The sequence below is a fragment of the Bombyx mori genome, chromosome 20, assembly GCF_030269925.1.
Source record: "Bombyx mori chromosome 20, ASM3026992v2".
NCBI classification, from domain to species: domain Eukaryota; kingdom Metazoa; phylum Arthropoda; class Insecta; order Lepidoptera; family Bombycidae; genus Bombyx; species Bombyx mori.
In genome coordinates this window covers 5,254,514-5,272,636 of record NC_085126.1, presented here as the reverse complement: position 1 = coordinate 5,272,636, position 18,123 = coordinate 5,254,514, and the positions used below count along the sequence as shown (strand labels likewise).

Here is an 18,123-nt window from a genome sequence, read left to right as displayed (position 1 = left end):
GCTAGCAAGTACCAATTTTTCTAATGAAATTCGTAGGTACTTAACAACTAAAATAATTAATAAAAAAAAAACGTCATAAAATCAAAAAAAAATTGGAAATAAAGTCTTATACACAACAAAGTAATAAAAAAGCGTCTTTTAATAAGTTTTATTTTACTTTATTTCTAGGACAATCATGGAGTCTTCCGTGGCGACGCACTGGCTCTCTGCGTTCGTGATACTCTGCTCATTCATCACGACACAATCGCTCAACAACAAGGTAAGCCATCCTCCTGTACATATGTAATGATTAGGTAAACGAAAATAGCCCGTATTTTCAAATTTTTTGACTCCAAGAATACTTGTAGGGCGGTTATGATCTTTTAATATAAATTATTAACAATATTTTACTAAAAGTTAGAACAGAGGCTTAAGATCTTTTTCGTTCGGATAAAAGGAGATGATTGATACTACTAGTGTGTATGTATAACATAGTATTAAGATAATGTAACAATATATAATGCTTTTTTTTATAGCTTACGTGGGTGGACGATCTCACAGCCCACCTGGTGTTAAGTGGTTACTGGAGCCCATAGACATCCACAGCGTAAATGCGCTACCCACCTTGAGATTAAGTTCTAAGGTCTCAGTATAGTTACAACGGCTGCCCCGCCCTTCAAGCCGAAACGCATTACTGCTTCACGGCAGAAATAGGTAGGGCGGTGGTACCTACCCGCGCGAACTCACAAGAGGTCCTACCACCAGTAGAATCAGTGTCTAAATATCAATGGTACTTAATAACGGCTTAAAATGGTACTTTATAATGTTTTACACTTAAAACCGGAGAGCATTACTGCTTCGTTGTAGTAATAACCTGGCATCAACTGGTACCAACTCGCAATATAACTAAATATATTCATTTCACATATAAGTTCTTGCACGTTTTCCACTATTTGCAATTAATCAAAATCATCATTATTTATGGTAATGATTAATCAATATGATCAAATTATGACGTAATGATATGTATAGTAATATCTGAACGTACATTTTAATGAGACTGTTTTGTTTATTGCATCATTTAAACAATAGGTATAATTCGAAGTTGAAATTAGGTCAATTAAAAATGAATTATCTGATGTAGAAGGTAAGAGGTAGTTTCTATTTTTATTGCATTTATGTTATTTTCTTAGCAATAGATAGCGTGAGGTTTACACGAATTAATCACGTCACAAAACTAAACTTATAATAATAATGAGCGTGCCAGTATTTCTTTACGTACTAATTTAAAAAAAAAACCCAAGTTGTAATGGCAACTTACCGACGTCCTAATTAATTTATACCGATGTTTTCTTGTAATAAAATATCCATTTCAGCGAACACCTGTTGAGTATATTTTATATGTAATTAAACATTTTATTGATTGCCTTCCGCCAGACTGGTCTTGTGATTCTGTCGGTTTTGTTTTACGCACGATTCATTATGAATCATAAACCATATGTAAATTAAACAGAAAGAAAAAAAAAAGGAAGAAAAATGACAGCTGTCATTTGAATACCGCCATGGTTAGAATTTAACTTTAAAATATTATGTTTATGTTCTTTTTTTGAGTTAATAATGAAAAAATCCTGGAAATTACGTTGTCAGATAATCAGAATATAAAATGGTCTGTTAATATTGTAGTGTGATTTAGTGGAATAATTTGCATCAGGTATTGGCTTAGCTATGCTCCTGGAATTGTTGACAGCTATGAGTGACGATGACCGTTTAAGGTTAGGTAGTCACATACCCCTTTGCCTATAATGGCAATTAAAAGATATATAGGTATATGTTTAAGAACATTTTACCCAAGTTTAATCTTGCCCGTGTTTTATCTGCGTCTCTTCTCTTTTTTTTATTGCTTAGATGGGTGGGCGAGTTCACAGCCCACCTGGTGTTGAGTGGTTACTGGAGCCCACGGATATCTACAACGTAAATGCCACCACCTACCTTGAAATATGAATTCTAAAGTCTCAGTAAGTTCTAAGGTCTCAGTTCTAATGTCTCACTCTTCTCTTGCGAAGGACGGTAGGTAGGATCGAACGTAAGTCAACATTTCGTCATTTTTGAGAGCAATAGTCTTATTATTAGACTAACTAGGCGGCGCAATAGTTAGCGCATCTGACTGTTGGTTGGCTGACGGTCGTAGGTTCGATTCCCACGTCGGGCAAACATCCGTGTGATGAACACTTTTGTTTTCTGTTTGTCTGGGTGTTTATTATCTATACGTGTATACGTATCTGGTATTAGTCAGTATCTGGTATCCATAACACAGAATCCTCATTTAGTGTTGGATGACCGTGCGTGATTTGTTCCCAGTCATTATCTTGCTTGAATACTACTTGGATGTATTCGTTAAACAATGTATCGTAACATATGTAATGAAGTCGGTTACCGCATTACTTTCTCCTTGATTCGTTGTTTTTATTGTCAGTTCTCAGATGTTTGCAAAACGACGAATATATGTAGGTATTATATGTACTATTGTTTATTTTTTTTGGTTAATTAAATTGCTTCGCGAATACACATTAGGAGATAGCTGCTCTTGAGTTGTTAGGTCTTCTTTGGAGGCGCTCGGGTAGTTGTTAGCAAATCTCACCTCTCCTGGCTGAGTCCGTGCTCGCCTGTGATGGTGAAACTTTAAAGGCTTTTGGGCCACCAGTAATCCTTCCTTCCTAAAATAAAGTATACATTAGGAAGGCGACAAAGATTTTTTATTTATTATAAAACATAATTGTAGTTTTTTGTAGATGGCGATCGTTCCCAAAGTCATAGCCACAACCATAACCGGATGGTTAGCACTTAAGACGTGATTCCGGTGTTACCAACTTTAGGTTACCCTACTATTGTTACTGGTTACTACAAACATCGGTTCACACAAGTCCACTCTCGTTCAAAAAGTATCTTCTCTATATATAAAAATTAACTGCTGTTCGTTAGTCTCGCTAAAACTCGAGAACGGCTGAACCGATTTAGCTGATTTTGGTCTTGAATTATTTATAGAAGTCCAGAGAAGGTTTAAAAGGTAGATAAATATAAAATGCTCGGAATTGAATAAAAATAAGAATTTTGTTTTCCCTTTGATGTGTCCCCCGTCGGACGGATTCCTTTTGTTTGTTTTAAGTTTATGTTTATACAAAAGTTTAGGTCTTTTATTTATCGATTGAGGCACTACGAAGCCTGCCGGGTCAGCTAGTTTTGAATATATTTGTTTTCGCATATTTGTGTGGGTAGGCACATAAAGGCGTCTCGCATTAAAAAACAATTCGTGAACCAATGGTACGATTCTAAGTTCTCGAATTTGTATTCTTGTTTCGTTTGATTCTCAATACAAAATGAGACAATATGTAAAAGTTTATGAATCATCATCGAATGTGTTATCTTTTATTCGTATCGTTTCGTAAGCGATTACACGATATCGATAAACGATAACGATCGATAAGCATCGATCATGTATGCAAGATGTTATGATACCGCTTTCTGAGTTTGACCTTTTCGCGATCACGTATTTTCTTCATCCGATTGTGTTTTAAAAATGTTTGGTTTTTTTTTTAGGATTTTTCGTTTTCTTCTTTCGTTTATTTGCCGCTCGGTAAAATAAAACATATTGTATTTGAAATTCGATTTTTTTTTTTGTAAATTTTCGTCGTACGACCGCAGCTTCATTTCGAGATCTTTGAAATAATCATCGGTGATTTTAAATGATCGACTACGAATATAAAACGTTGGATGTTTGTTAAAAACAAAAAAAGAGTGGTCGTGTTTTAAACAATTAATACACAGTGTACTCGTAATTGCGTGTTTCACTTTTATTTTGCGTATATCGGCCCTTGTATAGTTTTTTGATAATCAGAGAGTCGAATAGAAATATTATGGACTAGCGTCCCGCCCCGGCTTCGCTTGGTTAGTAGCGAACGCGATGTAAAGAATTTTAAGTAGTTTTTTTACACATTACGTTACATTATTGGAGTTTCAGTAAGGATCCCTAATTTTTTTGAAAATATAATAAATATAGCCTATGTCACCCGGGGATAGCGTAGCTTTCCAACAATGAATGATTTTTTTAAATCGGATCAGTAGTTTCGGAGCCAATTCAATACAAACAAACAAATCTTTCCCCTTTATAATATTATTATTATGGATTATGGATAAGAATATAAATTTATCGAATGGAATTCAAAATCGATACCTTGACGCACTTTCGTTGTCAAATTGACATTGACACGAAATGGCGTTGACGTGGCTCGGGATGCAGCTGATCCACAGATTATCCTATTGAATCTACTTAGCACTGGCGCGTCGTGGATTGACAGCCGTCGTGAAATTATCATAATCACTGTCAAAATGATATTGACCTTACTACAGAGTAACCGTAAAGCAGTCTCAAAAGATAAATCAACTCGGATGATTTTAATAAATTTCAGATTAATTTTATTCAAACGAAATTAGGTTGGCTCATTGATGTAAGTAGATGTTAGAGGTTACTGAACTATGAACTGCGCTTTGAAGTTCAACGTTTTAAAGCCGCATCTTAGCGTCTTCTTTACACAAATAAATCACTCTTTATCAGCTCAGGAGTTGAAAATTTCTTTGACTATATTTAAGGTGACTTCACCACAGTTAATAATGTCATAGAAAATTATTATTTTTTATTCTAGACTAGCTGACCCGGCAGACTTCGTAGTGCCTCAATCGATAAATAAAAGGCACATCAAGGGGACGCATCAAAGGAAAAACAAAATTAATTGTTTTTATTTAATTCCGAGCTTTTTTATATTTTTCCACCTTTTAAACCTTCCTTGGACTTCCACGAATAATTCAAGACCAAAATTAGCAAAATCGGTCCAGCCGTTCTCGAGTTTTAGCGAGACTAACGAACAGCAAATCATTTTTTTTTATTGGTCTATAGGCAGCCGAGCATACGGCCCACCTGATGGTGAGTGGTTACCGTCGCTCATGGACGTCAGCAATGCCAGGAGCAGAGCCAAGCCGCTGCCTACCCTATATAGAGATATATAGAGATTATACTATATTAATTTATTTTTAGTTCACGGATTCCCGGTGATTTTTTTAAGGAGTCTCAGTTTGACAGTACATCTTGATCCGTTTTACACATAAACGGAAATTTGCCACAACATATTTGCATTTGTATAACAAATTTTCATCCTATCACGCACACCGAGACTCGTTTCATTGAATTTAGGGTTTCTCCTTTAATTAATTTTTATTAAAGTCGGTAATTAAAAGGCAACTTAGGCTATAAATTTTCGGTTACGCTAAAATACTTTTTCCTCAAAAAAAGCGTGAAGTAACATACCTCAAAAGCGAATACAGAGCATTTAATTTATTGCATGGCAATGGCAATATGGCAGCTCGAATCGTTCCATATTAATGACTTGAATGTGAATATTTTAGTTCGTTTTTGTCTAATTTGCATTTCTCCATGATACTTAAAGTTTGGTGTCTGCTGATTTAGCGATATGAAATATAACATTAGCTACAAATATAAACATGTTTATTAATTTTGCACAATTGCGAATGTGTATCTGTGGATCCTTGATTCACGGAGCAATTTCGGGTCTTAGCTTTTGCAAAGACATAGTAAAGGAAATACTGAAAAAGACTTCTTAAATCCCGGATAAAACTACCTCTCTGCTCAGTTCAATGCATTCTCTATGAAGCGTGATGTATGAAACCCACGGAGCAATGGGACTGCGTGATTTTTACGGTGACGCTATACACAGGTCAGAGATCGACAAAAGCTACATTTATCCCGGACAAAATTACGTCACTGCGAAGTTCAGCGCGCTCCACGCAGCGTGAAATATTAGTCGATGTCAACTTTTTATCTTACCGTACGGATCTTAATTTAGATATCTTTTGTTTCACAAACAAACATATTCTTCTTCCTAGTCGTACGCTCTTGGCAGAGTGGTCGTGGTCATGCATCAGTCGAATCCTACGACGCCATGTGGCACGGTGTTTCGCAGAGTGAGAGCAATCATTTCTATTGGAGTGAGTGACAGATTTTATGAAGTCGGTCCATCGTGTTGGACATCGTCTCCAAGATCTTTAGCCCTCGACTTTCCCTGCACCATCAACCGCATAATGGAGTCTTCATTACAAGCGTTGTGTCCGAAGAACTTGAGGATTCGTATTTGGACTGTTGACGATAGTCTCTCCATGATGTTGAGCTACAGAAAGATTAGAAAGACCAAACATATAGCTTTATTTATTTATTGCTTAGATTTTGCACGAAATCACAGTCCACCTGGTGTTAGTGATTACCGCAGCACATTGACCTCACGACGCGAATGCCGCCACACTAGTTTTGATGTGAGGTATATGAATCAATTGCTTAATCACATTATGCTTGTAATATTTTTGCAAATTTTTTACTTGTGTGTTCTTGTTTTTCACCATGGTAGTCATTCATGAATTGAGTACGTATACCATTACAAAAATTTGTACCTAGTTACGGGATTTGATCACCGGCATTGTCGCAACGTTTGATACAAGTACGCCAGGCGTCTTATCCTTTAGGCTGACGGCGCAGGCTCTTTACGATACAGAAAAAATCGTAATGAAATCAGTCTAATCGTACGTAGATCTTAATCATGAAAGACGCGTGTCTATTAAAAGCCACCTTTATACAGATTGCACATAGTCTTGGTCGTTCATTCCTTCAGCTAATAAATAAGTTTCTTTTGACACTTATTCGTTAAGCCCACATCAAATACATTCTAAATTAATCTAAAATCTTTTTTCGTCATAAAACAAGACGCTGTAAATGTATAGTATTGTATATTTTGAATGCTTTTTTTAGAGTCTTTCGAGACATCTTGCACTTATAATGACATACTGCGCAACCTGTGTCTCTTGGGTAATAAACATTCATTGTGTAAATTTCACACTTTGATCTCGGCGTTTTGTGACTCTAAATTCGATGTTGTTTTAATGTCGAGAGCTAATAGAAATATATTATGTTGATTTTTTACAAAAAAAAAAGACAGTTACAGTTATATTTTCGTGTGGTTTCGAAATACCTTCTGCTCTTAGTGAGGGGGCAGATTCATAAGTTTTCGACATTTGGTTTATTTAGTATATTAGGTGTTGCCACAAAGTTTAAATCTTAGCTTGGTCGGGGCATTCCGCATAAGTTCATAGAGCATATCCGTCATCCGTTAATTGCACCATCCGCCGCCAAAGCAGGTTTCATCAAAACCACTAAGCACCGTTGCGAGCCTTTTGCACGCAATGGTTTAGGTGTTTTTTTTGAATATCCCGGAACGATGGCGCACACTATGTCCATCATGTGAAGAAAAATAAGCTAATCTGTTTTCTAATACCTTATATTAAGCCTATTATAATTACTAGGTTACTAGGTTAATATAATTAGGTACTAGGTTGTGCCCACCTCAGTTTTTTAATCCAGAAATTATTAGCGAAACGATAAACTCACGAGCGACTCGTACTGTCGAAAAAAGTACCCCTCATCAAGTTCAACTTGACATTTCCCAAAAAAGATTTATACGCGACGAACGAGATTGAAAAATTATCGATAATTACGCTAGAGTTCATGATCTTTATATTTAAAAAAAAAAATCGATACGTCGTGTCCTTACAAACATTGATCCGTTCCATCGTGTCGTGCATCGTTCGACCTAATTCTGTACAAGTTTTTATGAACGTCAATTTACGCAAGAATCGCATCGGCAATTATAGAGTTGAACCAGTTAGTATCTATCATAAATAATGCTATGACCGTATTCGTGAATGTGAAATTACAAAACGAAGTACAAAGCGTTATATTTGATAAAGTTAATATTCGTTATATTTTTGTTCGCGAAATGTATTGTTATTATATATGGTAATTACGAGCGATTAGCGTTTTAAATATTTAGTGAAACAGGGAACGCTCTTTCATGATAAATTGTTAATTAATTAAATAGATAATTCTAGCAAAACAAACAGTTTTTTGATAAAAGAATCAAGAGCGCATGGTACAAAAATGAACAAACAAAGATAGATACATTCGTTTTTATAATATATTATAGGTAATAAAATAAAACAATATATTTATTAAGATAATTTTAAATTAAATATTGTTTAGTTATTTGTTAGGACAAAGTTTGTAGAAAAGAAAATATTTGTAAAACCCACCGATTTTAAAATGCAAATGGCGATAATTGCAAAATTGTAACTCACTTTATTAGTATATTATGTAAATAATGAGTTATATGTGTGTACATGCGTATCAAAATTTAAATCTTAAACATTGGTTTTGACAGGAAATTCATCAAAACATTTTTAATTTATTTCAGTAAGTTTTTAAGGTCGGTTTTCGTTTAAGTATAAACGGGATTACAACCTTTAAATTTTGATAGAGCCTCATCTCTTTTCATTATAACTCTATGATTAACCGTCTTCATCATAAAATCTATTCCATTTATTAATTCGAGAAACAGTCAATGGTTATTTAAATGGCGTACTAAAACCGGTACGAGCATATAAAAAAAAAAAAAAAAACAAGAAAACCTTATGGTTTCAACGAAATCATTTCTGGACCATAAATGTAAATGGCAAAGGTGACGTGTGCTGCGATTAATGAAATAAAATATAAAATAGTTTATTTTTCGATGTTTGTATATTGATTAGTTTTGGAAATGATAGTTTGAAAATAAAAGTGATTTCAAAACGCGTATTGATAACCTTGCCAAGAGAAGGCCTATTATTGGCGGCCATCTTGGGACATATCTTCAGCAATTCGGGTCGCAGATAAGGTGATGATGAAAGAATGATGGGTGAATGTATTTATTATTCATTGGCGATCAAAATTGGAATCTGTTCGGAGTTGTTCGTTTCAAAAATGAAAAACAGGTTTACTGGTGGTAGGACCTCTTGTGAGTCCGCGCGGGTAGTTACCACCGCCCTGCCTATTTTCTGCCGTGAAGCAGTAATGCGTTTCGGTTTGAAGGGTGGGGTAGCCGTTGTAACTATACTGAGATCTTAGAACTTATATTTCAATGTGGGTGGCGCATTTACGTTGTAGATGTCCATGGACTCCAGTAACCACTTAACACCAGGTGGGCTCTGAGCTCGTCCACCCATCTAAGCAATAAAAAAAAAGATGAATACATTATGTGATAATATATGTTCTGTCTGCGTATATGTTCAATGCGCTAAGCTGTCTTCTGTTTAAAACAATAGTTTAAAACTTATGTAAATGGTATAGGACTCATTACAGTACCTGACGATAAATACTGCACCTAGGTCATTAGAAAGAGACAATCTGTTAACTTCCTGGTCGTATAGTGCTATCTCTGTCGCAAACTAAATAATGAGTGACGTTTCTTACAGCGATCCCAATAGTTACCTGTTAGTGCTACGTGCACTGGTTCTGGTCCAGCGGGGTATTCCGTAGGATAGCTCACTCTAATCGGCGCCATCTAGGCGGGCTTCGGTAGCCTGCCGACTGAGAGGGCTTTTGGTCGTGGCGCCGATGACCGCCGGTCCGGCGTCCCGAGGGGGAGGGTGATGGGAGAGATGTGCTCCGCACTAAACGCTTCACTTTCCCTCCTCTGCCTCTTCATGAGTTCTGTCTCATGCAAGGTTTGGACGTTGGTTGTTGAGCGACAGGAGGTTTTAGTCAGTTCGACTCTGACATGCCCCGCCCTCCATCCCCAGTGGAGGGCGGAAGTCCGGCGATTTCCTACTCACCAAAAAAAAAAAAAGGGCTACGTGCAACATTAGCGTTATTAACAGATTGTCTCATTCCCAAGTTTGCAATATTTAGCAATATTCAAAGCCAGGTGCGGTAGATTGAATTATTTTTTCAAGTCGAAAACTAACGAACACGACTCATAATATCTCTAATTGTCTTTGAACGTAGAAAAACCGGGGGCGTACCGCTAACAAGAACCAAAACTTGATTTGACATTTGTACGTAATCACGATAATTAGTCAAAACATTCTCATTTCGGGTCATAAAAACGTCGTAAATCGTATATTGTAAAGACGTAACGACAGTGCGGATTATAAAAAACATCGAATCCGTCAAACGGCCGCAGGCTCTCAAACTTGTTGTTGTAAACTTTTATTGTTGCTTTTTTTTTTGTTTTTGTTGTATGTTGTATGTTTTAAATGTCAATTTTCCTCAAGAAGGTTGTTTACTTATTTCTGGTGGCATCTTGTTAAAGGAATGTTACGAGATGTTAAAGTTTATGGTTTCGTCAATTGTTCCGGGGGTTTTTGAATTAGTCGTAATCGTAAACCAACCTTCTTCATGAAATATAACGACATTAAAATAGTTTATTCTGTGGTCGAGAGGTTTTATTTCTGATTGCAATGGCTTTCGTTAGTCACCCTTAAGCGGTGTCAGGTCTAATGTTTCTTCAAAAGGTAAACGGTTCGCATAGGTACCTATAATAACATATTAGCATATATAGGAAGAGTCGCTCACGGCCTACCCGTTGATAAGTACTTAAATGGAATTCATAGATAGCTAATATAATTGTCGCCTTAACCATATACAAAGTACATATATCAGTAAGAATTGATGAGAAAATAATCTTAACTAGTGGTCTTAACTAGAGCGTCTTGTGACTTCGCACGAGTAGATACCACCACCCAGCCTATTTCTATCGAGGGGCAGTAATGCGTTCCAGCTTGAAGGGTGGGGCGGCAGTTGTGCCATAGACTTGGAACTGATATGTCAAGCTGGTTGGCGGTATTTACGTTATTAAAGTCTATGAGCTCCAGTAACTTATCAACATCGGACAAAGTCTAAGCCAGGAAATATTAATACTATCCTACTAGAGTCTAGTCTAGTCTAGTCAGTAGTATTGCAACTGTTATATGTATAATATAATTGAGATTCATATCTCATTTGTGTCGGCTTTTTTTTTTACGAAAACTGTCTGGCCGGTCCTTTAAACTAAATTACAAAACAAAAAGCAAAAAATATTATCTAACGACTAAAAAAGGCATAAAGACATTTCATTTTGTGTTAGGAAAGAAATTTTAAAATCTATCGCGATAGAGTTCGCTTTCGATTGATGATTTTATGTAAAATATCGTTTTGATATCGAACATGCAGCGCCAAACTGTCTAAAGTTAGCGGTAAAAGGTCATGCTAATTTAGAACTTATGTAAATTAGGTACTGTTCAAAATATATTAAATCAAAACCGATAGATTGTTTTTCGATCAATGTTAATTGTAGATTAATTAATTGCCTAGACTGAAACACTTCTCAGAATCAGCGCGGGTTTCCCGGTTCTTTTTTTGCTAAAAAATTATAAGTTATCAAATTAATGAGCAAAATCAGATTCATCATAATTGGTCGTGGAAATTATAAATGACTCATTTATGTTTCTCTATTATCAACGAGCAAGAAGTTAATTTAATTTTAGAAAGAAGAGGAGATTATATCTGTAAAATATAATTATTGTTATTTTGATATTACGTTAGATTCGATTTTATGAGACGCTAAAACCACAGATAATATAGAATCCTAGCAGTGGACGACGCAAACAAATTAATTATTGATGATCAATAATTATTAATCATTAATTATTATTATGAATTAATTATTAATATAATTAATTATTCGATAGTATAATTGTAATTTTTTTTAAATTACAAAGTAATTTTATTTTAATTTTTTTTATTGCTTATATGGGCGGACGAGCTCACAGCCCACCTGGTGTTAAGTGGTTATTGGAGCCCATATACATCTACAACGTAAACGCGCCACCCACCTTGAGATAAAAGTTCTAAGGTCTCAGTATAGTTGCAACGGCTATCCCACCCTTCAAACCGAAACGCATTACTGCTTCACGGCAGAAATAGGCAGGGCGGTGGTACCTACCCGTGCAGACTCACAAGATGTCCTACCACCAGTAAAATTAAAATGTTATAATTGATAAATTAAAATAATTGTTAATTAAATATTCCGTTATATTAGTTTCTATGGTTCACTAAAACCATAGATAAATTTAATCTACATCGCCTTACGTCACAAAATTACAAGATTAATAATTGTAATGAGATTTTTATTTTTATTTTGTCTATGGAGCGCTTCTGAAATAATTTAACCCAATTCGAATGCGGTTTTGATGTTCTAAATTTTAGAATGTTATTTTAGAGTCTAAAAGAACCTTCAACATAACGATAAAGAACACAACTAGCCTTCTGTGTAAAACATTTACATCGACACAAAAAATCTGTCAGTCAGTGTATACTCCATTTTCATTAAACCGAAGCTATGATGATTTTAATCTATATATATATATATAAATATATATAAACGAATTGCCGTTTGTTAGTCTCGCTAAAACTCGAGAACGGCTGGACCGATTTGGCTAATTTTGGTCTTGAATTATTTGTGGAAGTCCAGAGAAGGCTTAAAAGGTAGATAAATATGAAAATGCTCGGAATTAAATAAAAATAACAATTTTCTTTTTCCTTTGATGTTTCTCCCGTCGCGTCGGACCGATTCCTTTTGTTTGTTTTAAGTTGATTTTATACAAAAGCTTACGTCTTTTATTTATCGATTGTGGCACTACGAAGTCTGCCGGGTCAGCTAGTCTCTTATAATTTCGTAAACGTATCTACGTCATGTTTCAGCGTAGGTGGTGTCATTCTCATTTTGTTATGTTCATGGTGCCGGATAACCACTGAACATTTCATTCGATTTCGTGATGCGATTTCGTGTGTGGTTCATTGGTTCCGTATCAATAACCTATTATTGAATAGTAAGAAAACTAAATGTATTAAATTTACTTTAAAATGTATTAAACCATCTTTAAATGTGAGACAAGTGGATAGTGATGTAATTGTTTCTGAGGAATCATTGGAGCTTGTTGAGTCAACCGTATTTCTTGGTATAACAGTGGACTCCAAACTGCAGTGGGGACCTCATATTCATAAATTGGCGAGTAAGCTCAGCTCTGCAGCATACGCAGTAAAAAAAATTAGAATGTTAACAAACGCGGACACGGCTCGTTTAGTTTACTTTAGTTACTTCCACAGTGTCATGTCCTATGGCATTTTGCTATGGGGCAATGCGGCCGATGTAGAAATGATATTTATTCTGCAGAAAAGAGCTATACGTGCTATTTATAACATGCACTCAAGGGAATCCCTGAGGGAGAAATTTAAAGAAATTAAAGTTCTCACTATGCCATCCCAGTACATTTTTGAAAATTTGATGTATGTTCGTAAACATATTGAGGAGTTTCCTAAACAGTCGGACATACATAATAGAAATACTAGGAACAAACACAAGCTTGTTGTGCCGATGAGTAGGTTACATAAGATACGAAATTCATTCGGGTGTTTGTCTGTGCGCCTGTACAACAAAATCCCACATGATGTTCAGAACCTACATATACATAGGTTTAAGAAAACTATTAAAGAACATCTGTGCAATAAAGCTTACTATAAAGTCAATGATTATCTAGAAGATTGCACAAAGTGGGAATGAGTTGCTCGCTCCAGGCATTTCAATATTGTAGTAATTGTTACGTTATAATACTCAGTGTAAAAAATTCATATTTAAAAAAAATAATAATATTAAAAAATAAATAAATAATAATTTTATATGTAAAAAAAAAGACATGCCCGCTGAGTTTCTTGCCAATTCTTCTCAGGACGGAGGCTAGTTCTTGTGAATTGGCGGTAGTTCTTTTGACGTTCAACAAGTATGTACTTTCATTTATGTTGAATAAAATTTTTTTTGATTTTGATTTTGATTTTGAACACCCGATGGGCCAATAGACAGATCGTAGCGAAATTAAAACTCATTACCTACATTTCCAAATTCAAATCAACTTTAAGAGATGTAAGTAAAACATCATATGCGCACATGCATTTATATATACTTCTATTTATTTACCTATGCTGACAGCCTTGAGAGGCTTATTTCAGCTTTTCCTTGACGTGTAGGTGAGCTCACGGGGCTCAAACCGGGAGTGTTACTAACACGGACCCTAGCAAGAGCAGTGCTTCGCAGAATCTACCGCCGGATCGGAAACGCGACCCACTGAGAAGATCTGTCGAGAAACTCAGTGGGCTGTGTGTATGGGTTAATTTACTCGTCGAGCCCTTCACCGCAAGGGCCATACTACTACTAGTCAAATCTAAAGTAGGCAGCGGCTTGGCTTTGCCCCTGGCATTGCTGCCGTTTTAAAGCGACGGTAGGAAATTACCATTGGATGGGTCGGGCGCATATGCCAACGATGGCAATAAAAATCGCTATCAAACTTCAAAGGATCACAGATTCGGTTAATCCAGCCGTTTCGGAGTCTATGGGGGACAAACAAACACGCATTTTACGACATCATTTAAGTATACCTATAATGAAATAGAAAAACATTGGATATAAAAATATTTGGGAATGAGTTTCTCGCTCCGGGCATTTCAATATTGCAATAATTATTACGTTATAATACTCATTGTAAAAATTAATATTTAAAAAAATAATCTAATATTTTAAAAAAAACATGCCCGCTGAGTTTCTTGCCAGTTCTTCTCAGGACGGAGGCTAGTTTTTGTGAATTGGCGGTAGTTCTTTTTGACGTTCAACAAGTATGTAGGTACTTTCATTTATGTTGAATAAAAAATGTTTGATTTTTTATTTTGATTATAAGCGACTCATTTGGAATACGATTAATGCTGTCAAATCTTTAAGAAACATCAAGCTGTAGGAGCACTTAGGTATTATAATTTAAGTTTGTAAATTAGCCGATCGACCGTGACCTTTACGATAAAAGAGAATTGAAACGGAGCAAGTGGACTGAAAGTTGTTAAACTTAATTAATTTATGTTTTTTATTTATTTATTATTTATCAGAGTATGCCGGGGCGGATGATTGAATTCATTTACATGAATTCTTAATACATATAAAACACACAGGAAAACGTTTGCTCGTACCAGCAAAAAAAAAAAAAACATTATCAACAATTTTAAATTCTGCGACACTAGAGGTTGGATATTAATTCAAAATTTCAATTTCGAATTCGTTCTAACGATTGTAATGTCTATGACTAATTTATGATACGTTTTTTTTTTTTATGATAAAAATATGCAAGAATATAGCTTAGAAGCCTGACTCCAAAATCAATATAAGAGATGTTTAGTGTACGCACTAGGTTTGTGTTCCTAATTCTTCTTTCCTTCTGCGGACCTATTGGAAGAGATTTCAACATGAAATAAGTAGTGCCCTTGTACTCTGTATCCTTATTGTCGTGTTTCTTCTAACAGCTGTGTGTACAAAATATCTATATCTTCTATATATTAATACGTCAAGCAAAAAGTTTGTATCCCTTTTTACGAAAATTGCGCGGACGGAGGAGTATGAAATTTTCCACACTTATAGAGATTATAGAGAAGAAGTGCACAATGCTAAAAAAATTTCAAAATAATACATAAAAGATACATTAAATCAATAAAGAAAACATTACACACACTACATACCATGTATTTGACGCACACACGCGTGCATACTATTTATTGTCAAACTTTTGTTCTTGACGTCTGTTGTCAAATTGAGAATAGAATATGATTTGTCTTTGTTAATATTTTTTTATAGTGTAGTCTTGGCGAAATTTGTGATTATAGAAGTGTAAAATACAATCATAATAGTGTACAAACTTACAATTCCAATTAATTATAGTCGAATTTCGACTACTGCGGGACCTCTAGTATATATAAAAATGAATAGCTGTTCGTTAGTCTCGCTAAAACTCGAGAACGGCTGTACCGATTTGGCTAATTTTGGTCTTGAATTATTTGTGGTTTGTGAAATAAATATGAAAATTCTCGGAATTAAATAAAAATAACAATTTTCTTTTTCTTTTGATGTGTCCCCCGTCGGACGGATTCCTTTTCTTTGTTTTAAGTTTATTTTATACAAAAGTTTGGGTCTTTTATTTCTCGATTGAGGCACTACGAAGTCTGCCGGGTCAGCTAGTATTAAATAAATAAATAAGAGATATACGATCTTATGTTGCTTTTAAAAACCCTTCTGTAATTTTCTAGAAGTATCTAGTATTATTAAATTGGTCTGATCAACAGCTTACTCCGCGAGCCATAGCGGTGCAACACGAATTTATCGGGCAAATAGCGTGATTTTTTTTAGTAGAATATGACCTCCAAAAAAAAACGACCTAACTTCGTGAGATATTTAATGAAAATTAAACGACAATTTAAAAGAGATACTTAATCGCGGTTTATTGTCATTCAAACTTACGAAGCTTTTATGAATAAAATATCATGTTCACGTTTTGAATATGCAGATAGTAAAACAATTAAGCAATAAGGAAAACGTAATAAAAGGATTCGTAAAAAAAACAATATCGATTTGTTACGATTGCACACGTTTTGCGGTACCTACCGTATCGTTTGCGAAAACAATTAATTAATACGAATCATCGAACACGATATACGAACACGCAAATGTATTTCTACAGTCGTTCCACTGAGCGATCGAATTGATCCATCGAGTCGACTCAGAGCGGAAATTAACAAATTAAGTATTATACTAGAGGTCCCGCAGTAGTCGAAATTCGACTATAATTAATTGGAATTGTAAGTTTGTACACTATTATGATTGTATTTTATACTTCTATAATCACAAATTTCACCAAGACTACACTATAAAAAAATATTAATAAAGACAAACAATATTCTATTCTCAATTTGACAACAGACGTCAAGAACAAAAGTTTGACAATAAATAGTATGCATGCGTGCGTGCGTCAAATACATGGTATGTAGTGTGTGTAATGTTTTCTTTATTGATTTAATGTATCTTTTATGCATTATTTAAAAAAATATTAGCTTTGTGCACTTCTTCTTTATATTCTCTATAAGTGTGGAAAATTTCATACTCCTCCGTCCGCGCAATTTTCGTAAAAAGGGATACAAAGTTTTTGCTTCACGTATTAATATATTATATTTACTTGTCGTTGCTTGCTTGCTTGGTAATGGTGCCGTCTGGTGTAGTGGTAAGTGACATGGTCACTACACAAGGAGGTCGCGGGTTCGAATCCCGCCAAGGGAAGATATTTGTATTATAAATATAAATGTATTTTCAAGGGTTATGAATGTATATTAAATATATGTATGTGTATAATAAAAATCTTACATTTATTTCCGTTATCTGGTACCTGTAACACAAGTTCTTTACGAACTTATCACGGGACCAGTTAACGTGGCAGGATTGTTAGTAAATATTAATATTATTTATACTTGAAAAAGTAATCGCTCGTAATGAACTAATTTTAACACTTTTTTTTTTATTATCTGACGCCGGCAGACGAATTTGAATGCAAGTTTTTAATGCAATCGAAATATTAAACTTTTATTGTTGAAACCTAAAAAAATATTGGAAGATTCTTTTTTTTATTGCCCTTGTAGGCAAACGATACAGCCCACCTGATGGTAAGTTGTTACCGTCGTCCATGGACTTCAGCAATGCCAGAGGCAGAGACAAGCCGCTGCCTAACGTAGATTATTAGAATTATTGCGTTTATATACAATAGCAAACAAAAGGATCGCTATTGGGTATAACACAGGTAATACACATGCGTATTGAACATGTTCTAACACATTAAAACAGTTGATCGAGACGGAATAATTTGATTCGCCTCTGAAGCGTGAAAACAAAAAGAAACATTAAGTTGGAAGGGAGAAGTGTTATTTCAAACTTGGCAACTGGTTACCGTTCTCGTAGCTTCATAGGCGAGGGCGGTGAAGCGAGACGCGGAACTTAGTTCAATGGGTCAGGGTTTGAGGCTTTTTTGAAGTAATACACAATGGTAATTAATGCGAGTCACGTTATTTTTCAATATTTTTTTTATAGATGCTCTCACTTGTAACCTAACTTTTTTGTTTGCCTACCTACTGTCGATAACCTCGATGAGCTATTCTGGCTGCAGCAGGCGTTTAGGCGAAGCTCATGAGGCTCAGCCTGAGAGACTTTACTAACATCTGCCGTAACAAGAGCAGTGCTTCGCTGAATCTACAACCGGATCAGAATCGCAAGCCATTTGAAGATTCGACCAGAAACTTAGTGAGGCTGCGTCTGTGGAGGTAATCTA

At 35.2% G+C, this 18,123-nt stretch overlaps 1 protein-coding gene and 2 long non-coding RNA genes across 10 annotated transcripts in view; 1 reads left to right on the top strand and 2 right to left on the bottom strand.

The window, feature by feature from the left end:
* LOC134200745 (uncharacterized) overlaps positions 1-13,500 on the bottom strand; it is a 188,368-nt gene extending 174,868 nt beyond the window's left edge. The window contains exon 1 of the long non-coding RNA XR_009975789.1: positions 13,441-13,500. This is a non-coding gene — a long non-coding RNA (uncharacterized LOC134200745). The remainder of the gene's footprint in view (positions 1-13,440) is intronic.
* Positions 1-18,123, top strand: part of Adamts-like (A disintegrin and metalloproteinase with thrombospondin motifs like) — a 179,209-nt gene that overhangs the window by 63,916 nt on the left and 97,170 nt on the right. For all 8 annotated transcript variants that reach the window (NM_001043470.1, XM_062674163.1, XM_062674162.1 and 5 more), the window contains 1 exon segment: positions 169-259. In NM_001043470.1, coding sequence (NP_001036935.1) covers positions 176-259 — 84 coding nt within the window. In that variant the 5' untranslated portion in view covers positions 169-175.
* On the bottom strand, positions 138-1,500 carry LOC110386176 (uncharacterized). Its single transcript, XR_002431408.3, has 2 exons — positions 1,301-1,500; positions 138-272 (listed from the first exon to the last, which is right to left on the bottom strand). It is a non-coding gene; the product is annotated as an uncharacterized LOC110386176 (long non-coding RNA).